Source organism: Drosophila pseudoobscura, chromosome 4 (genome assembly GCF_009870125.1).
Source record: "Drosophila pseudoobscura strain MV-25-SWS-2005 chromosome 4, UCI_Dpse_MV25, whole genome shotgun sequence".
NCBI lineage: Eukaryota > Metazoa > Arthropoda > Insecta > Diptera > Drosophilidae > Drosophila > Drosophila pseudoobscura.
In genome coordinates this window covers 24,127,233-24,147,054 of record NC_046681.1, presented here as the reverse complement: position 1 = coordinate 24,147,054, position 19,822 = coordinate 24,127,233, and the positions used below count along the sequence as shown (strand labels likewise).

General features: G+C 45.4%; 7 protein-coding genes across 14 annotated transcripts; 6 read left to right on the top strand and 1 right to left on the bottom strand.

Moving 5' to 3' along the window:
• Positions 1–13: 13 nt before the first annotated feature.
• Positions 14–2,587, bottom strand: Fign (Fidgetin). 5 transcript variants are annotated; one of them, XM_015180694.2, is made up of 8 exons: positions 2,355–2,587; positions 1,808–2,294; positions 1,592–1,737; positions 1,438–1,538; positions 1,082–1,371; positions 603–1,022; positions 417–542; positions 14–136 (listed from the first exon to the last, which is right to left on the bottom strand). In XM_015180694.2, exons 1-7 carry the CDS (start codon positions 2,486–2,488, stop codon positions 423–425), a joined length of 1,698 nt encoding a protein of 565 aa, XP_015036180.2. In that variant the 5' UTR covers positions 2,489–2,587; the 3' UTR covers positions 14–136; positions 417–422. The 5 variants fall into 5 exon arrangements, with proteins under 5 accessions (XP_015036180.2, XP_015036175.2, XP_033237014.1 ...); XM_015180689.2 differs by having other exon boundaries at positions 27–136; positions 400–542; XM_033381123.1 differs by lacking the exon at positions 14–136 and having other exon boundaries at positions 297–542.
• Positions 2,588–2,929: 342 nt separating this feature from the next.
• On the top strand, positions 2,930–5,282 carry LOC4817381 (facilitated trehalose transporter Tret1). 3 transcript variants are annotated; one of them, XM_001356735.4, is made up of 7 exons: positions 2,930–3,183; positions 3,257–3,384; positions 3,458–3,690; positions 3,763–4,437; positions 4,510–4,713; positions 4,776–4,841; positions 4,922–5,282. In XM_001356735.4, the coding sequence occupies exons 2-7, from the start codon at positions 3,327–3,329 to the stop codon at positions 5,141–5,143; spliced, it is 1,458 nt and encodes a 485-aa protein (XP_001356771.1). In that variant the 5' UTR covers positions 2,930–3,183; positions 3,257–3,326; the 3' UTR covers positions 5,144–5,282. The 3 variants fall into 3 exon arrangements, with proteins under 3 accessions (XP_001356771.1, XP_015036173.1, XP_033237018.1); XM_015180687.2 differs by having other exon boundaries at positions 3,250–3,384; XM_033381127.1 differs by lacking the exon at positions 2,930–3,183 and having other exon boundaries at positions 3,274–3,384; positions 3,438–3,690.
• Positions 5,283–6,327: 1,045 nt separating this feature from the next.
• Positions 6,328–8,346, top strand: LOC6903017 (facilitated trehalose transporter Tret1). The gene is made up of 6 exons (XM_002132703.3): positions 6,328–6,525; positions 6,685–6,917; positions 6,980–7,110; positions 7,166–7,527; positions 7,592–8,073; positions 8,140–8,346. Exons 1-6 carry the CDS (start codon positions 6,477–6,479, stop codon positions 8,284–8,286), a joined length of 1,404 nt encoding a protein of 467 aa, XP_002132739.2. The 5' UTR covers positions 6,328–6,476; the 3' UTR covers positions 8,287–8,346.
• Positions 8,347–10,480: 2,134 nt separating this feature from the next.
• Positions 10,481–12,560, top strand: LOC26533486 (facilitated trehalose transporter Tret1-like). Of its 2 annotated transcripts, XM_015180685.2 has the most exons (7): positions 10,481–10,613; positions 10,698–10,866; positions 10,921–11,150; positions 11,207–11,337; positions 11,402–11,730; positions 11,785–12,197; positions 12,254–12,560. In XM_015180685.2, exons 2-7 carry the CDS (start codon positions 10,761–10,763, stop codon positions 12,452–12,454), a joined length of 1,410 nt encoding a protein of 469 aa, XP_015036171.2. In that variant the 5' UTR covers positions 10,481–10,613; positions 10,698–10,760; the 3' UTR covers positions 12,455–12,560. The 2 variants fall into 2 exon arrangements, with proteins under 2 accessions (XP_015036171.2, XP_015036172.2); XM_015180686.2 differs by having other exon boundaries at positions 10,481–10,866.
• A 936-nt stretch (positions 12,561–13,496) lies between these two features.
• Positions 13,497–15,253, top strand: LOC6903016 (facilitated trehalose transporter Tret1-like). Its single transcript, XM_033381129.1, has 6 exons — positions 13,497–13,640; positions 13,702–13,931; positions 13,995–14,125; positions 14,179–14,507; positions 14,563–14,975; positions 15,037–15,253. Exons 1-6 carry the CDS (start codon positions 13,571–13,573, stop codon positions 15,235–15,237), a joined length of 1,374 nt encoding a protein of 457 aa, XP_033237020.1. The 5' UTR covers positions 13,497–13,570; the 3' UTR covers positions 15,238–15,253.
• A 115-nt stretch (positions 15,254–15,368) lies between these two features.
• LOC4816900 (facilitated trehalose transporter Tret1) lies at positions 15,369–17,325 on the top strand. Its single transcript, XM_001356733.4, has 6 exons — positions 15,369–15,505; positions 15,562–15,791; positions 15,852–15,982; positions 16,039–16,370; positions 16,431–16,843; positions 16,906–17,325. Exons 1-6 carry the CDS (start codon positions 15,412–15,414, stop codon positions 17,104–17,106), a joined length of 1,401 nt encoding a protein of 466 aa, XP_001356769.2. The 5' UTR covers positions 15,369–15,411; the 3' UTR covers positions 17,107–17,325.
• On the top strand, positions 17,318–19,213 carry LOC4816775 (facilitated trehalose transporter Tret1). The gene is made up of 6 exons (XM_001356732.4): positions 17,318–17,444; positions 17,516–17,745; positions 17,823–17,953; positions 18,066–18,412; positions 18,463–18,875; positions 18,931–19,213. The coding sequence occupies exons 1-6, from the start codon at positions 17,366–17,368 to the stop codon at positions 19,129–19,131; spliced, it is 1,401 nt and encodes a 466-aa protein (XP_001356768.2). The 5' UTR covers positions 17,318–17,365; the 3' UTR covers positions 19,132–19,213.
• Positions 19,214–19,822: the final 609 nt, after the last annotated feature.

Genomic DNA, 19,822 nt, shown 5'->3' with positions numbered 1-19,822 from the left:
GTATTTTATAATAGTTATAAACACCTCTGGCTTCTCTTCTTGTGCCAAAAAAGTGGCGAAAACAAATTCTAGGAATAAGAAAACTTCGCACGCAATTTTCCAACTGCCTCCGCATAGTTTTTAACTCGAAGAACTTCTGTAAATAGTTAGATTAGCTAATTAGTTAATTATTATAATTATATAATAATATATAATATAATTATAATTAATTAAAGTATACAAATCTAATTTCGATGTGCTGTGAGTTTTCAACAAAAGGAGATACATTTAGATACAATCCCAAAATCATTGTACAATTTAATCAATAGTCTTTCCTTTACTTTGTGTTCATGCATAGTTTCCAAAGTATTATTAAACAAAAAGAAAAAACAAGAAAATTATAAAATGAATTTCTCTTACTTCGAATGTAAAATCGCCTTTTCTCAGTGTCTGATGCCATAGATTTCATTCCATTCGGCAAATCGTTGGCAATCCTCCGGCGAAACACTCTTGGAAATCACTTTCAGAGCCTTTTTAAAGTCGTCCATGGTTACGGCAGGCAACTGCAAATTATAAAAGTTCAATCTGTAAGAGTTGTTGCAAGCCCCAGACAGAAGTATTACCTGATGCGGCTGTATAACCTCCATCTGGGAGTTGGTAAGCGAACGCAGCGGAGCCATTGATGCATAACGACACAGGCTATCTACATCCGCCCCTGAGTAGCCATCAGTGAGCTCCGCCAGCTCATTGATTTCGGGCGAACTAAGACTGTGCTTCACTTGGGCGAGTATCTTTTCGATGATTTGTTGACGTGCCTCCTTTGTGGGCAGTGGGACATACAAGCGGCGCACAAAGCGTCGACGCACTGCCTCATCGAGCTCCTGTGGCCGATTAGTGGCTCCTATAACCAGAATCTGATGCTCATCGTTGGTGGCAGCACCATCCAAATGTATCAGGAACTCATTTTTCAGGCGCAACGTGCTCTCGTTCTCGTTGCCAGACCGCTTCGATAGAAGTGAGTCAACCTCATCGATAAAGATAATCTGGGAAGTGCAGTAAAGGTATTGGCATCGCCTAGAGGCTTTATCATCCATTAACTTACGGATGGCTGATGGGCAACAGCCACAGCAAACAAAGTCTTCACCAGCTTCTCGGCCTCGCCTACCCACTTGGAAGTAAGGGTGGAGGGATTGATGCTGAAGAACTTTGCCTTGGCCTGAGAGGCAATACTTTTGGCTATCAATGTCTTGCCGGTCCCGGGCGGACCAAACAACAGAACACCTCGTGGGGGACAGCGCACGCCAGTGAACAAATCGGGACGCCGCAGCGGCAGAATAATGGCTTCCAGGAATGTTGATTTGGCAGATTCCAAGCCGGCAATATCTTCCCAGGCTACAATTTAATTGAATATATCAATATTTGTGTACATATAATAGTGCGCATACGAAATACACTTACCCACATTCTTGAAGTTGTGCATGCTCTCCCCCATTATTTGCTCAACCATTTGAGCGTCAAGATGCGACAGCGAAGCCGGTATGTTGCCCGCACTGGAACTGCTGGGAGATTGGAATTAATACAATACGTTTTGCAATGCGAAATGTGTTCTCACCCCTTGCTGCGGTTGTCATTTTGGCCCTGCCCTTGCAATGTGGGCGGCACATAATTTGAATGAACCGTACGCCGTCCTCCGAGAGTCTTTTTCCTGTAATTCATGATATCGGATGGAGCGCTTACACCCTGTGGATTCTTTTTCTGCTTGGATTTCAACAGAAATGAAGGTTTGACCAATTTTTCATTGATAGCACGCACATACATATGTACATACCTTTAAATCATCCAGCGATTGCTGTTCGCGGGCAGTACGAAAGCCAAACCAATTCGGATCGGACTCCTCAGCGGAAGCGGAAGCCGAAACGGTGCTGCAACTACGTGTATTATTCAAATGCACCCCCTTATTTGGATTGGTGGCTGTTTCCGCAGATACCAGTCGTCCTGTTGCTGGGAAATGTGCGACTGAATTACGGGAGGCATTCTCATTAGTTCCACTAGGAGCTAGTAGCTTGTGCAAATCCCTCAAAGCCATTTCATTGTGCTGGCAGCTCTCATATGTGCCCCGGCAAGCAGGCTCAAATACGCTGGACGAGGGCATTCTAAACACCAGTGATTGCCTGGAACCGCATCGCCGACTCCCCTTTATTATCTGCTGGCATCTCTCGACGCGCTGCTTAACGATTTCCTCAGAACTCCTGCCTGTTTCCAGTTTATCAAAATGCTCTTTGGTTACAGCATTATGGATCGCATCATTTAAGTGTCTGCAATTTGTTAAAATGTTAATGCAAGGCCGTTTTTGTTTACAATAAATGAGAATCTACCGCGTGGCTTGGGCCAGCAATATTCTTTGTGTGCGCCAGGCATTTTGTTTGCTCCTGGCAGTGGGTTCTTCTGCCTGCCAAATGGCTTCGTTGGCTGCATATATCTCGCCCCATTGTTCGGGTGCCTTGGCCATTGTATTTTTACAGTTTAAACAATATTAAGACTACGATAAACAAAAACTCCCGGCAAAAGTCAGCTGTTTATCGTGTCATAGCAGTCACCTTTGGTATGGCTACGATCGCAGCTATCGTCATCGATAAGCCCATATCGATATAGTATCGCGTATATTGGCGGGTTTGACCGTTTAAAATTTGAAATGGAGTTTCTTTGTTTAAATATATGTATGATAGGCCTGAAGACTTTTATTAAAATGCATTTTAACTAACATATCGCAATTAGTTTTAGTTGAAAGGAAAATTGCACTCATGCACTTGCATGTTCTTCAATCGTTTATAGTTGCCTCTCAATTGCCTCTGCAATTGCTTTTAATTGACTCCGAAGAATTATTCGCATTTCAATTAACCAACTTATTGTTTGATGTCGCTGTGAGCTACCCTAGCACAGAAGCCGACATCCGGACATTCATCAGCAGCAGCAACAGAGGTAGCCAACCAGGGCAGACAGTAGACAGTCCTCACATCTTATCATCTTGTGGACTCACGTTGGGCAAATATATATCTGCATAGATATTGCTCATTTTAGCTGCCAACTCAACTATACATAAACAAGTGGGAAACACTACTCTGGTCTGGTCACGGTCCTCCGTTGGGTTCAATTGGATAACGCTGCGGGCGACTCTTTTCGGGGAGCCTCTTATCTGCTTCCACGGTAAGATAACAGCCATTGGCCCCGTAGCCATAAATACCCGCACAGCATCCATTCACCGACTCTCAGTGTGTAGCTTCAGTGCAGCGCGTTGCAGGAATATTTAGTGCGGAAAAATCAACTCTGATCGGAACAGGAGCAACATCATGTGCCTACCCACGAAAGTCAGTGGCCGGGCCATTCAGAGCGTTGCCACAGCCATTGGTGAGTGCCCCCGAACACTACCCTGATGCACAATATCACCCACTTACCCCCAGTTCTCCTCCCCCTCACTTAGGCAACCTGCTCTGCTTTAACTTTGGGATTATGTTTGGCATAACACCGGCCCACATGGCCCTCTACGAGTCGGAGACTCGAACGCCGCTAAACAAGGTGACGGATCCAGCAGGCACCGCCTGGCTGACAGGATACCTCTTCCTCAGCGCTGCTATCGGAGCTCTGGTTTCAGGAGTGTTGGCCCTGCGCATCGGACCCAAGTCGGTGCTGCTCTGGTCGGGCCTGCTGCAAATTGTGAGTCCAATTCATTGACGGGTTCATGAATTGCCTAGTTACAGTAACGACTTTCACGCTGACTTTCACCAGTTCGGATGGTTCTGCATTCACTTTGGCTTCGACATTGTGCACATTTACGCATCGCGGATGTTCACGGGTGTTGCCGCTGGAGCCGCCTTCGTCGTCCTGCCCATATTCATTAACGAGATATCCGAGACGCGCGAGAAGGCGGCACGACTCACCTTCACCATCGAACTGTGGCGCACCATGGGCATCCTGCTGGGCTTTGTCCTGAGCTACTACGTGCCCTACGACCTGGTCAACATAGTCGGCTGTGCTGTGTCCTTTGTGTTCACCATGAGCTTCCCGTTTGTGCAGGAGAGTCCGCACTTCTATATGCGCAACGAGAACGTGGCCTGCCTGGAGAAGTCGCTCCGCTGGTACCGCGGCATCCGCGACATCGACGATCGGGAGAAGCCCGAATACCTTAGCGAACTGGCTGAGTTCAAGGCCGAGATGAAGAGCCTGGGCAAGAACATTGGCTCAGCGCCCATGCCCCAGAGCTACATTGTTCGTCTGATCTTTGTCAGCCTGCTGCTTACCGTCTGCGCCAAGCTCAGCGGCGTCTTTGTGGAGCTCAACTATGCCGCCGACTTCCTGGGACGCACTGGCTACTCCACGGAGACGAACTACGTTATCCTGGCCACAGCCCAGTGCGTGGGCGCACTCCTGGCCCGTCTCGTCGGTCCTCGTCTGCCGCGCAAGGTCTGCTTTGACCCCTAAGACCTTTAGCGCAGCAATGCTCACGATTTCTTTTTGATTGGTTGATTTTTGCAGCTTCTGCTTTGCCTCTCATCGCTAATGTCTGCTGCCGCGGTCATTGCGCTGGCCCTGTTCAAGCAGTTTGGTAAAGACTGGATGTTGGGTGCGTGTTGTGAGCGTTACCTGCCCATTTTCCTGTTGGCCATCCAGCTATTGTTTGTCAGCTTCGGCCTGTACCCACTGGCGGCGGTTGTCAGCAGTGAAGTGTTGCCCACAAAGGTAGGTCCTGCCGTAAAGGCACACACTCCAGAAAGCCTAAACATCTCGTATCCTTCGCACAGCTTCATGATGTGCTCTACTCGCTGGCCTCTGCGTTCTCCTGGCTGCTGCTTTTCGGCATGATTGAGGTACGTTCAATTCTGGTAGCCGCAGCAACGTTGCCACATGCATACGACTACAAATTGATTTTGGTCAATATTTCTTGCAGGCATTCAATGCGGTCAAGACGTCGATTGCTCCTGGCCTGGTCCTGTACCTGTGGGTCTTTGCCGGTGCCTCCATATTTGTGGGCTTAATATCGTTGCCCCTGCTCCCGGAAACACGCAACCGACGGGCATCCGCCGTGCAACGTGAGCTCGGCTATGTGGACGATGGGGGAGTGGCCAAGGGCTCGGCTATAACCAATGGCCACATTGCCACACACATTTGAGGCATGCACCTGCTAGCTCACATACCAACGATAGTATTAATATAATAAATGTAGATTAGTTTCGATTTAACGAAGGACAGTAACATATGCAACGAATTCTCTTATTGCATACCGACATGAAATACCTTCTAAGTTCTTACTCATCCGCTCAGAAATGATTCTGGTAAAGGGGGGGCGGGAACCTCGTCTTATCTGTACTCCACTCTGTGGTACTCTTTCCCTTCTCCGAAGATCATATAAATCTTATCTCGCACGGGGTGGGTTCTGCCCAGAAATTACCCAAGATAAAAGTCGCTGGAATTGCTTTTTAATTAATGATTAGCCAAAAAAACGTCTAGAACGTTGTTAGTATTACGAAATGTTGGGACACGCGTTTCATATCTTTCAAACTGCTTCAAATCTACACTGAAAAAAGTTTCAAAGACAAATTGAAGTTTAATCAGAAACACTAGAGACAGAATATCTTTACGATTGGCCATCATATTTGGCTTTCCTTTTCTTTCGAGGCGCATGCTCTTAGCACGCCTTGTGGCCCCCATATCATCCTCATGATCACACAACCAGCTCCGGCACGAGTACTTTCGCTTGGCGAACAAACAGAGACAAGACCCTAAGCTGGCCAAAGAGTAATCCAAATTTACGCCTTTAATGGGGAATAATTCGGACGGACGTCTGTTTGCCGCGGGTATCTGTATCTGGGGACAGTGGCAAATATTTGCGCATTATTAGTATGTAATTTACAATCGCAATGCCTAATCTTTCTCTCTCTCTCTCTCCTGCTCGCTCTCTTTGTTGCCCCTCTCTCTCTCTCTCATTACAGCTGCTGTTTCGAACGGCTATCAAATCAGGGAAATGGGCAATAATTCAAAAGCATTGGGCACTGCAATTATAATTGTAAATAATCCCTCGGGGGTTAGCAACAACAAATATGCATTCACACCCTGAGGCAGTAATATATTAGTTTTCGTTTAGTTGATAGTTCTGCCCGTTCTCTTACGAGTTCTCTATGAGCATAATGAGGTGCGGTGATAACGCCGTACCATATACGAGCAGTAGTTCCCCTAATCTACAGAGTTTGCGCTCCCTGTCGCGCATTCTCTTTACAACTTGGCTCCCTCGCTGGCTCTCTGGCGGTTTCGTGTTCATTTACGATCTAATGCAATGTATAAATATTATCTTCCAGCCACTGGTTTCGCTTAGTTAAGCGTGAAAACTTAGTGGCAAACAACGCCCATCGAGCATTCGAGGATTCGCTGTCGTCGGGCAATGCATTTTAGATGAATATACATACTGTATACACTAGTTTAATCAGTGGAAAAATCACATTAACATCATGAGTTCTTCGGGTAGTACTAAATATCAGTACCTGGCTGCCATAAGTGGTTAGTAAACCTCAAGTGAGAGTGCTGCAAAGATGTGTATTATAGTGGATATTCTACTAAAACAAGTTTAAAATCGGAATACTTAAGATATCCATTCAATATAGCATACGTTTGGGGGAAAATCAGGGTATTAAATATCTATCTTACCCTTCTCCGCAGTAAACATTGTGTCCATATCGTATGGAGCATTTTGTGGCTGGCCCTCGGCCAGTTTTCTGGAACTGGGCGGCGAGGATAGTCCCCTGGAAACGGGACCATTAAGCACTCAGGATCAGGGCTGGGTGGCATCCACCATTTGCATAGGCGGTCTTTTCGGAGGCATTCTGTTTGCCTGGCTGGCGGAGAAAATCGGCCGGCGGTGGTCCCTCCTATGGATGGCGCTGCCAAATCTGGTATGAACCATGAACCTGCGTCGCATCGATTAGTTGAAACTAAAGTTCCATATTGTACGTAGATTGGCTGGATTATAATACCATTTGCCAGCACTCCAACGCACTTGATTATTGCTCGATTCATTGGCGGCGTAGCGGGAGGCGGCTGCTTTTCGGTGATACCCATTTATATAGCAGAGCTGGCATCGGACAGGTGAGATTTCTTCGTTGATAATGTGTGCCATTGATTGATTCCTTTTGTTGCTTAGTGTTCGAGGTGTTTTGGGCACATTCCTGGTGCTGACATGCAATGGTGGAGTTGTCCTGGCGTTCGTTTTGGGCTACTACTTTGACTATGCCACAGTGTCGTGGATTGTCTCTACCTTATCCTTTTTGTTTGTGGGCTGCTTCTGGTTTATGCCGGACACACCGGAGTACCTGGCCAAGCACAATCGAGTGGAGGAGGCTAAGCTATCTCTGCGCTACTATCGAAATATTCAGTACAGTCCCGCCAAGGAACTCAGTGAAGATCTCAAACTGGAGCTGGAAAAACTGAAGCCCACAGAAAAGACAGATCTCGATGGGAATGACAATGATGGCGATGAACATGCCGTAACCTGTGCTGACTTTGGTGAGTAATTCAGAGAAAAATACGCTGCCATTGAGGTGCTAAAGAGCTCCCTTCTTGTTTCCAGCTGATGTCAAGACGAGAAAGGCCTTCTTCATTGGTCTGGGCCTCGTGATGTTCAATCAGTTGTGCGGCTGCTTCGCGATGGTCAACTACACGGCTGTGATTTTCGAGCAGGCCGGCGCCAGTCTGGCACCCACTGTGTCGGCCATTATTGTCGGCTCGATTCAGTTGCTCGGTTGCTACGCGTCCACGGTTCTGGTGGAGCGAGCGGGTCGCAAGATCCTGCTGCTCGTGTCCGCCGTGGGCATTGGTCTGGGTCAGAGCGCCATGGGCAGCTATAGCTATCTCAAGGTCTTGGGCTACGACGTCAGCTCCTTCGGTTGGGTGCCCGTGGCTGGCTTCTCGTTTATGCTGCTCCTGGCCGCCAGCGGTCTGCTGACGTTACCCTTTCTGGTCATAGCGGAGATCCTGCCGCCCAAAGTACGCAGCACAGCGAATATGATACTCATGTCAGTGCTTTGGGTGATTGCCACAGCCGCAATCAAGGTGGGTCCGAGTCAACCCTCCTGGTGGCATTATAACTCTGCTATAATTCTTTATCTTTTCCCGCAGTTGATGCCCCTGTTCACAGAATCACTGGGTATGCATGGGACCGTCTTTATGTTCGCCAGCATGTCCTTCAGCGCAGCTCTGTTCATAGCCATATTTGTTCCCGAAACCAAGGGCAAGACGACGGAAGCCATCTTGGCCAACCTCTAGTATTACAACTAATTTTAAATGATTTGTTAATGTTTTTATTAAAATCTCAAAACGCCTGAATTCGCCATTTATTGCATATTGATGGGAAAGCACAGCTGCCATCATTGTCTTCAAGTGTTGAAGCCTTAATCTTTCACAGCTTTCGCCCACACATCTGTGGAATATATTTTTGATTAGATAAGAACACGTGCGATAAGGACCAACCACATGGCGAATAATTGTCTCTGGGCAATAAAGAAATCTTTTGGGATGATAAAGATGCTCTTTATAGCCAGTTATACGGGTACTTGACTGTACGAGTCGTTTTTCTTATCGCCCATCAGCAAACGAGACGATTCCTCATTCATGAGTTTCATTATTTTACCTCAACATCTGCAGCGCAGATATTTACAAAACTTCATCAATTAAAGAGAACTGTAAGACCTTTCACAGGACTTTGCAACCCAAAGTGTAAGGTTTTCACCATTTGTATTGTTTCTTCCACTTTGATATTTTGTTGTCTTATTTGTGGACGTGAGTTCTTTAGTGGCATTAGTTCTCCACAAAATTAGCTACTCATCATTAAAATGTTCCAAAAAATCAATCCCTTTTACCCCATACGAAATTGAGCCTAAGGCTATAACAAGTCGTATAAAAAGTTTTTTGATGTAAATTTTTCGACAAAATACCGGAAACCCGACTAAATTTTTTTCCGGATTTTTGTAACAAATTGTGTGCACAATTTCGTTCTCGGAAAAACTGTCAAAATTTAATAATAAACCATTTTGTGAGGTCCTAAGGCCATTTACTGAACTTTCAGAGGAAAAATTACTAATTTCTGTGGGTGAATGGGACCTTTATTTGTAGGTTTATGTAAATAAAAGCTACCATATATATAAAAGACTTGCACTCTGCTTTAATCCTGTAAAGCACAAGTTTATCTCACATTTTTAGAAAAGCTCAAAAAGGTAAATGCTTACACTTACATCAGAAATACGGCAGATATGCATTCAATATTAAATGTAGCCTACTAATAGGAGACACAGTTAAGGGAAATACTATTCACAGGTAATAAAATTGTGTAAGGAAGTTCTCAGTCCGAGGTACAGTTTTTCGGTCTGTCCAGGGCCCGGTCCCTGCCCACAGCAAAATTTGTGTGTGAGGACCTAAGGGAGGACTTGCTCCTGACCCTATTCCCAATCTATCTCCCCAGAGCTCCGCAGAGACCCTTGTTGGTTCAAGGTATCCTACTGCGGTTGGTGCTCGCTGAATTGGCATCGTAGCCAATGAATGAGGTCTCTTATAGGTCTCTTATAGTCTTTGAGATCTAGGCACTTTTCAAGACGGACGGACAGACTGTACTTTTTATATGGGTACGGAACCGTTTCCTCCTGGATGTTACAGTTACACACATCCACTTCCACCACAAAACTAATATACACGAGAAAGGCTCCAATTTCCTGAGGGAGTGACGCGTTGTTGTTCTTGCCGAGGGATGGGGGTTTATTTTCTTGTAGGTTTTTTTTCTTTGAAATGTGGTTCTTTTCCTTACTATACATGACTTATACTTTAACAGACTAGAAGGTTGGTGATATCGACTATATGGCAAAAGCAGACAAATCAAATCATTTCTTTGGCACTACAGGAGGAAGGGGCCTTGTTTTGGTTGGGGAACATTGTTTCTTTTGCAGAAAGAGAGATAGCCAAGGGTTTTCCCATAACTGGTGTAAGTATTCTTGTAGGAAATGATTTGTATTTTCAATCGAGATTATTTTCCGATAGTCGTATTCGACTTGCCTGTGTCGGGTCTTGGTTATGATTTGCACTGGTTTCATCCTTCTATTGATGTGGGCCCAACTCTCAAGTGCCCTCTAGCTCCCAGACAATCATTGGCCGCGTTCACCAGCACAACTTGCTCAGCCTCAGTAATGGATTTCATACAATAGTGCCGATGATTAGAGATTTCCATGAATACGTTCAAGCTTTAAATGCTTTCGAGCGAAACGTATATGTATTAATACTATATAGAATTCTGATTAGAAGGAGAAAAATCGTTGCGGAGGTTAAAGTACACTCCGAGAGAGAAGGAATACTGAGGATAAAGTACGCTCCGATAGAAAAGGGATACGAAGGATAGAACAGGAAGGTGATCGCCAGAGCTGTTGGCGAATCCCTCTACCACAGTAGTCAATACATACCCCTTGACTGTCCGGGGACGAACTAGTTCCGATGGCTCTGCCGGAGCTGCTTTTATACACAAAAATCAGCTGTTGTGCCCTTCCGCGTTCATAGCACGTTTTTCTCGATCAGCTGTCAACCAGCTCTAAGATACATATCTTCTTTAAAGGGTTAGTAAGAACTGCAATTCTGTTTTTATCTTGTGAAATGTCTCCCACTCGCAAGCTTAAGATTTATTATTCGCTTGGCAACAGAGCTGTCATACATGAGATTTTGCTGTTTACCGGATCCCATAAAAAGGCGGACTGGCATTTAAGATGAGACACTACCAGAAAACATTCAGACTGAACGAAATGACAAGAGTATTTCAGAATTCTCTACTGCAGGCCAAAACGCGTTATCAACTGTTGGCTACAGTGATCGGTGAGTGCAGGAATCAAATCCTTTGAAAGATTCGTTAATGGACTTTGTGTAAAGTGAACATCATTACCTTTGGACATGGCGTTGGTGTGGGTTGGCTGTCGCCGACTTTAACGAGGATCCAAGCCCCCGATTCACCCCTCGACTTTGCAGTCAACATCGACGAGATATCCTGGCTGGGTTCAATGATCGGACTTGGAAACTTAGCTGGAAATCTGGCCATTGCCTTTCTTTTGGAACGGACGGGGAGAAAGTTTTGCATTTATCTTCTGGCCGGACCATATGCAGTGCGTATCATCATGGTTGTATTTTTGTTCTCTAAGGAAGACATTTGATTTTGCAGTGTCTGTGGATTCTCGTATACTGCGCCTCCAACGTGGGCTATCTCTATACAGCGCGATTCCTGTGCGGGTTCACTGGAGGCGCATTGTATATAGTAGTTCCCATTTTCATCAGTGAAGTCGCCGATCCCAGGTTAGTTGATAAACTAAGTCATGCAAATAAATCCTTCTTTTTTATATATTTGACTACTCCAAAGCATTCGAGGAGCTCTAAGTTCCGTGATGATGATGTATTTCAACTTTGGAGTATTGGCTGGCTATACAATGAGCACGTACCTGCCATATCATGTCGTACCCATCGTGGGTATTATGCTGCCGATTGCCTATTTTTTCGCAAGTCTTATGCTCCCTGAAACGGCGCCATATCTCCTGAAGCGGAGCCAATTGAATGCAGCTGAGAAATCCTTCAGATATTATACAAATCAACAGGGAGGAGTAACGTCCAAGGCACAATTTGAAGATCTTCGATCAGCGGTCCTTCTTCAGCAGTCGCAGTCCACATCTCATCTGAGTTATAAAGACTTGAGTAAGTGATCATTTTATTAGAGTAAAACGTATTTCACTAATGTGTTTCTTCTAGTTACCAAGCCTGCCCTCAAGGCGTTTGGTGCCGCTGCTGTCCTGTGCGCGGGACTTGAGCTCAGTAACGTTTATAGCTTCATCAACTACATGTCTGATATTTTCACCTCATCTGGATCGCTGCTGGACGTCAACACCTGTACGATCATCATCGGAGTAGTGCAAATTATTGGAGTCTATACCTCTACAATATTCGTGGACATCGTTGGACGACGGTTCCTTATGCTGATCTCTACCCTAGGCGTGGGCATAGGATGCATCGCCTTTGGGTGCTTTACCTACTTTGCAGAGCACTACGATCTCAGCCAGTTTAATTGGCTTCCACTGGCCCTAATGATTCTCATAATTTACTTTGCCAACATTGGGATAAATTCGCTATTTTGCCTTGTGATGGTGGAACTCTTTCCATCGAAGGTAAGAAGGGAGAGTTCCGAAGAGTCTCATCAGTGAACTGACGATCCTCTTTTCAGATACGCTCTTTGGCTACCTCGATGTCATTGATATGGATGAGTCTCTTGATCTTTTGCACTTTGAAGTTGTTTCCTTATTTGATGCACAACTGGGGCATATCGATTACCATGTGGTTCTCAGCCACTTGGAGCCTGCTGACTTTTATTTATTTCTTGCTGTTCTTGCCGGAAACTAAGGGAAAATCCATGATTGAAGATTAAAATTTGAGCCGGAATAACTTGGTGCTTTATTTTTGACTAACTATTCAGAGAGTAGAGGTGTACATTAGGTATATTCATGCAGATCTCCCAGAAGAGCATTCACCTATATTTTTTATAACATAGCTTCTATCAGAAGCTAATGTACATATATCCACAATGAATGGAGTATCACATATCTCGTTGCCGACGCACTCGTCTAAAGCGTTCTCTCTTACTCTTATATCATCAATTAGTTTATTTTTTTAAGTGGGATAGTTATAAAGAATCACAGTTTTAGTTTCCTATTTGAGCAATGTCTTCCAAACCTTATTCGCTCGCGCCATTGTTTACGATCTGTTGACATAATATTATAAGCATTATCATCTAGACGGTTCTAAAGCTGAGATAAGTGTTCTCTAAAGGAACAGTGTCCAACACACTTTGGGGAATTAAATAAATGTATTTAGTAATGTAAATATTAGCTATAATATAACTAATAGCGAAATAGAGTAACGAATTAAGAGTAAAGAGTAACGAGACCTGACACCTGAATATTTATACAAATAAAATTAGTACCTAGAATTATTCCCAAGTAGAATTATTAAATAAACTAGTTTTATTTGTAAATAGAGGCTTATACGTTTGCCTGGTGGACAGATGACCTTGCAATACTCTGTTTTAAGGTATTGAAAGGATAGCCTACTTATAGGAGACCAAAACCATTTCCTTGTTGAAGTATTCTCTTACTTTTACTGCCATAGACAAGCCTCTTTTTTTGAGATACGACAAGAGTTTTCGTTTCGTGAAATCGCAATTCATTGTTTGACTTGTGAAATGCCTGTCGTATGGCCACACGGCCGGCATTTAATCTATTTGTTTGGTGACAGAACTCCGAGTATTTGTTCTCAAATACGATGCTCTCATCTGATACCAGACGAACCGAAAACAAAATCCAAATTCACAGATTTAGGCACCACCAGATGTAAGCGTACGTCTTCTATAAACTCGAATACAACGGACTATAAAGTTTACTGTCGAAATATTCCGTGAGCTTTTGCTTTTTGTGGAATATCATAAGTACGCCGTTCGGCATTTGCGTATAGATACTCTCGAGTGGAAGACATTTCGACTGCAAAAATGACAAACATCTGCCAGAATTCCCTACTGCAGCCCAAGACACGGTTTCAGCTGTTGGCCACAGTGATCGGTAAGAGTCAGGAAGAGATCTCGGTTTGGAAACCATGAATTGTAATCATTTTGGTGGACAGTGAACATCATTATGTTTGGTCATGGCGTTGGTGTGGGTTGGCTGTCGCCCACTTTAACGAAGATCCAAACACCCGATTCGCCCCTGGACTTTGCAGTGAACATCGACGAGATATCCTGGCTGGGTTCAATGCTCGGTCTGGGCAGCTTGTGCGGTAATCTGACGATGGCTCTGTTGCTGGAACGAGCTGGGAGAAAGTTTTGCATTTATCTAATTGCCGGACCTAATGTGGTTCGTAAACTATTTTTGAAGAGTTGTTGGTTCCATTAGCAGAAGAATCTGTTGCCTTTACAGTGTCTGTGGATTCTCATCTACTGCGCCTCGAATGTGGGATATCTGTATGCAGCGCGATTCCTGTGTGGATTTACTGGAGGCGCTGGTTATGTAGTAATTCCCATTTTCATCAGTGAAGTGGCCGATTCCAGGTGCGTAGATACCACACACGTTATTTCGATCGCAATAAAACAGTATCTTTTAGCATTCGAGGTGCCCTGAGCTCTATGCTGATGTTATCTGTCAATCTGGGAATACTGGCTGGCTATATATTGAGCACATATCTGGCATACCACATCGTTCCCTATTTGGGAATATTGTTGCCCATTTCGTACTTTTTGGCCAATTTTTTGCTACCCGAAACACCACCATATCTTCTCAAAAGGAGCCAACTGAGTGCAGCCGAGCAATCGTTCAGATACTATAGAAATCAACAAACAGGAGAAACGTCTAAGGCACAATTTGAAGAGCTGCGAACAGCCATACTGGCCCAGCAGGTCCAGAACAAAACATCCTTGAGTTACAGGGATTTGAGTGAGCTAACATTTATACGATTTCTTATAGCAAATGTAATCTTACCTTCCATTAGCTACCAGGCCCGCTCTGAAGGCTTTCGGTGCAGCGGCTGTCCTGTGCATGGGATACCAGTTCAGTGGCGTCTTCAGTTTCATCAACTACATGTCTGATATATTCGCCTCATCTGGATCGGTGCTGGACGTCAACACCTGTACGATCATCATCGGAGTAGTGCAAATATTCGGAGTCTATACTTCGACTATATTCGTGGACATCGTTGGACGACGGCTGCTCATGCTGATGTCTACCCTCGGCGTGGGCATAGTATGCATCGCCTTTGGCTGCTTCACCCACTTCGCGCAGATCTACGATCTCAGCGAGTTCAACTGGCTGCCACTGGCATTGATGATTCTCATTGTGTACCTGGCCAACATCGGGCTTATTGGGATCTTCTTCCTCGTGTTGGTGGAACTCTTTCCATCTAAGGTAGGAAACTCTCTTCCGAAGAGTCTCATCAGTAAAGTAACCCAAACGGTTCTCATTTCAGATACGCTCTCTGGCTACTTCCATATCGGTGATATTCCTGAGTATCCTGGTCTTCTGTACCTTGAAGTTATTTCCCCTGTTCCTTCACTTTTGGGGCATATCGATTACGATGTGGTTCTCGGCCATTTCGGCATTGCTTACTTTTGTTTATTTTTTGTTGTTCTTGTCCGAAACCAAGGGAAAATCTATGATTGAAGATTAAAACTTTATCTAAGTGTTTTTTGTGTTCATCTGTCAGACAGAGACGTTTACAGAGACTAAGAGCTGTAGTAAATGGCTTCGAGTTTATCTGTAGATAAGCGGGCAGCGCGGATTTAATGGGGAAGATCAGGTATTAAGTGAGGCTCTCATTCAGTCCGGCAATGGTAACGCAGCCATGACGTTTAATTTGCGGTTGGCTCCGCTCTTTGACGATCCCAGTTGTCTCCTGAGTGCCAGGAATCGATATCAGTTTCTGGTTACCCTGCTGGGTAAGAATTCATCGGCTCGGCCTGAGGATCCAGTATTCCAATATTCCGTTCCGCAGTGAACATTGCCACCTTCTCGCATGGCCTGGGCGTGGGCTGGATGTCCCCGGTGATGAGGGATCTGCAAACCTCACAGTCTCCTCTCGACTTTGCCGTACTTGTGCAGGAGATATCATGGATTGGCTCGCTCGTGGGCATTGGCAGTGTCATGGGCAACCTTCTGGCGGGCACTCTACAAGATCGCATCGGTCGGAAGATGGTCATGTTCGGCATTGCCATTCCCTACTCGGTAAGAAGGACGATCCAGAATTATTTCACCATGTAGATGGGGGATCTCTGATACTTCCAGATCTTCTGGTGTCTGATCTACTTCGTGCAAAGTGTGGAGTACCTGTATGTGGGTCGTCTGATGGCCGGAATGACTGGCGGCGCCTGCTACGTTGTTCTGCCCACATTCATTAGCGAGATTGCGGATACCCAGTGAGTCTTTCAAGCGGACTACACCATCAATGCCTTCTCAATATAATCTCCCACAGCATTCGCGGGCGTCTGGGGTCCATGATTTTGCTGTCCGTCAATACGGGCGTTCTCACGGGCTACATCGTATCCACGACAGTTAGCTACTTCACGGCGCCCCCGTTTATTATTGCCCTTCCGGTCTGTTACTTCATCTGCAATTTCCTGTTCCCGGAAACCCCGCATCATCTCATACGTAAGGGGAAATTCGCGGCAGCCGAGAAATCCTTCAGGTTCTATAAGAACATCAAAAGCGAGGACATCAAGGCTGTCAGGGAGTTTGAGGAACTAAAGTCTGCCTTGACCAAGGCGCAAGCTGAAAGCGATATGTCCTTCAACTACAGGGATTTCAGTGAGTAGCAGCTCCATATCCCAGTGAAACCCAGGACTTGCAACTTTTCCCATTGTGTAGTCACCAGGCCCGCTTTCAAGGCCTATGCCTCGGCGCTGACTCTACTCATTTGCAACCAGTTCAGCGGCAGTTTCTGCATCACCACCTATTTGTCGGACATTTTCGCCGCCTCGCACACCACCCTGGACGTGGGCATGTGCACCATCGTGATTGGCGTACTGCAAATCGTGGGCAACTATGTGACCACTTTGCTGTGCGACAAGTACGGACGCAGGATCCTGATGCTGATCTCCACATCGGGTGCGGCTGTCTGTTTGGCCACCTTTGGGTGCTTCACCTTCTTTGCCAGCAGAAACGATCTATCGGTGGTGGGTTGGCTGCCCCTCGTCATCCTCTCCTTCTATGTGTTTCTCTGTAACATTGGAATGGTGGGGTGCCTGTTTGTGGTGCTCGTTGAGCTGTTTCCAGCAAAGGTAGGTCTTGGGATCATCATCCAAATGCCAAGTATTTCAAGTATGTATTGAATCTTTTTCAGATTCGATCGGCGTGCGTATCCACCTTTGTGGTCATCCTCAGCTCCACAGTTTTTCTGACACTCAAGATCTTCCCGATCTGTGTGGCCGTCTGGGGGATTTCCGTGACCATGTGGTGCTGCAGTGTGATTACGTTCTCCTGCTTTCTCTACTTTAGCTTCTATTTGGAGGAGACCAGAGGCAAATCGCTACTGGAGGCTTAGGTGATTTACTGCAAAGATAACTAGAACTTATCAAAAAGACATCGCACCCGTGCGATTAGCCTAAGCCCAGAATTTATCTTTATATGGCCATAGGATACCCGGCCAGATACAGATACTTAAGTTGATTGTTCCCTTCGAACGACATTTCAGTGAACAAAGACACCTTGACAATGCGACAGCAACGAGCAAAAGGCTAATAAAGAACTAGGAATTACATCAAAAAACCCGAACCTCTAGTTACTTTTTTCCACTTACCAAAATGCTTGGCAGACTCTTTGCACGGCCCAATTGCCTGTTGAATCGCCGCAATCGATACCAATTACTGACCACTCTGATAAGTGAGTATTTTCCCGGACACTTGACGGCTGCAATATCGATCATTCCAGATCCTGGTTAACCATTTCCGCAGTCAATTTGATATCTGTTTCGCATGGCATTGGCATTGGCTGGCTGTCGCCCACACTGCGGAAGCTCCAGTCGAACTCCCCCATTGGCTTTGAGGTGAAATCCGAGTTCGAAATCTCCTGGGTGGGCTCCATGCTGGGCATGGGCTCAGTGACTGGCAATATACTGATTGGAACGCACCTCGGGCGCTTGGGCAGCAAACGATGCCTGCTGTTCTTGGCCATTCCGCATTCGGTAAAATTCATGCAACAAAAACACAGAATACTCTCGGAGATGGTGCCTCATTGTGTCGTGTGCGTGTGTTCTTTTAGTGCTTGTGGTTCCTGGTCTACTTTGCCCAGAGCGTGGAGTACCTCTATGTGGGCAGGCTATTGGCTGGCATCACGGGCGGCGGCATGTACATTGTTCATCCCATTTTCCTCAGTGAAATCTCAGACGCAAAGTAAGTAGCCGATGATTTATTGTCACAGCCAAGGGCTTTTGCAATGACAAAGATAAGCCTAAGGCTGCAATGTCACGGCACAAGGAACTAATCGAAAATTAATCACTTACAGCATCCGTGGAACCTTCTCGGCGATGGTCATGCTATCGGTGAATGTCGGCGTGCTGGGGGGCTACATTGTGGGCACTCATCTGGCCTATTACGACATACCCTGGATGGTGTTGGTTCTTCCGCTGTGCTACTTCATTTCCGTCCTGCTGTTCATACGAGAGTCGCCCATGCATCTGATACGCATCGGGAAATATGCGGCAGCCGAAAGATCCTTCCGTTACTACAAGAACATCAAGGATGGGGACAACATTAATGATCAGAACCGTTCCATGGAGGAGTTCGAGCACATGAAGATTGCCCTGACCAAAGGCGATGATAAGAAAGACGTCGTCACATTCAAGGACTTTGGTAGGTTCAACATTTTGAGGGGATCTCTTAACAACTATGAATCGTTTCAGTATCGCGTCCTGCACTCAGGGCATATGGTCCGGCCCTTGTTCTGCTGATTGCCAACCAGTTCAGCGGTCTCTTCACCATGGTCAACTATATGTCCGATATATTTTCGAAATCGGGCAGCACCATGGATCCGGACACCTCCACAATCATTATCGGAGCGGTACAGATCATGGGCAGTTATGTTACCACCCTGCTCTGCGATATCTGTGGCCGCAAGCTGCTCATGCTCGTGTCCACCGCCGGCGTTGCCATCAGCCTAATATCCTTTGGGTTTTTCACAAAGTACGCCCAGTCGTACGACCTGAGCGAATGGAGCTGGGTGCCGCTGGTCCTCATGTCGATGGACATCTTTCTGGGCAACATTGGTCTCGTGGGCTGCTTCTTTGTCTGCCTCGTCGAAATCTTTCCCCTTAAGGTAGGGAATATCTCTGCTAAAATGTTTTTTTGTTTAAATTGTTTTGTTTTTCCAGATACGTGCCAAAGCTGCTTCGATAGCAATTGTTGTTTGCAGCAGTTTTGTCTTTCTAATGCTGAATATTTTCCCACTTTGCATGCGACATTGGGGCATATCGGCCACCATGTGGTCGTGTGGTGGCGTCTCGGCGTTTAGTTTTATTTTCTTTGCATATTTCCTGAAAGAAACCAAGGGCAAGTCAATGCTAGAAGACTGAGGAACAAATATGGAAAGCATTCAAAGTGTAAACCGACTCAAAGACAGCTGAATGTTAAATAAATATATTACCTATTCCTTTAGTTTTTGTATTTCTTTTGAAATAATACCTATGCGTGTATACCCGCACAGCACATTCTGGAACAGCACCAATAGCTGTGTCAATATGGCTTATTTTTCAATGTCCCTATTTTTTTTTTGCATCTGAGACCTTAAGACCTTTCACATTTTTCCGCTGCACGCGGAATATACATAAGTCGAAAAGCTGCTTCAAGCGATGGTTTTAAGGCAGGGTTCGGCAGGGCCCTATCTTATGTGCATAGGGAAGTGCACAGCGGCTCTGCGTAATCGGCACCAATACAAGAACACTTTTTGTTCCGTTTTGTTTGCTGTCGTGTGTGTTCGTGTCGACCTCTAGAAAAATAAAAACAAAATGAAAAAAATCAGTGAGGGTCTTGCTATAGGTCCTGCATTTCCAACAGAAGTTTGACATCAGATTGAAGACTATTTTTGGTGACTGCTGAACGTCCATTGTGGCCGAAACGGAAATTAATTTCAGTCTGGGAAACACCTTCGCCGATGTTGATTCGGATTTTTCACTCTGTGGGCAGCCAGAACAAAAAAATAATAAAAATAAAATAAACAAATTTATAAATATTTTTCTTACATCCACTTCAGTGAAATAAAATATA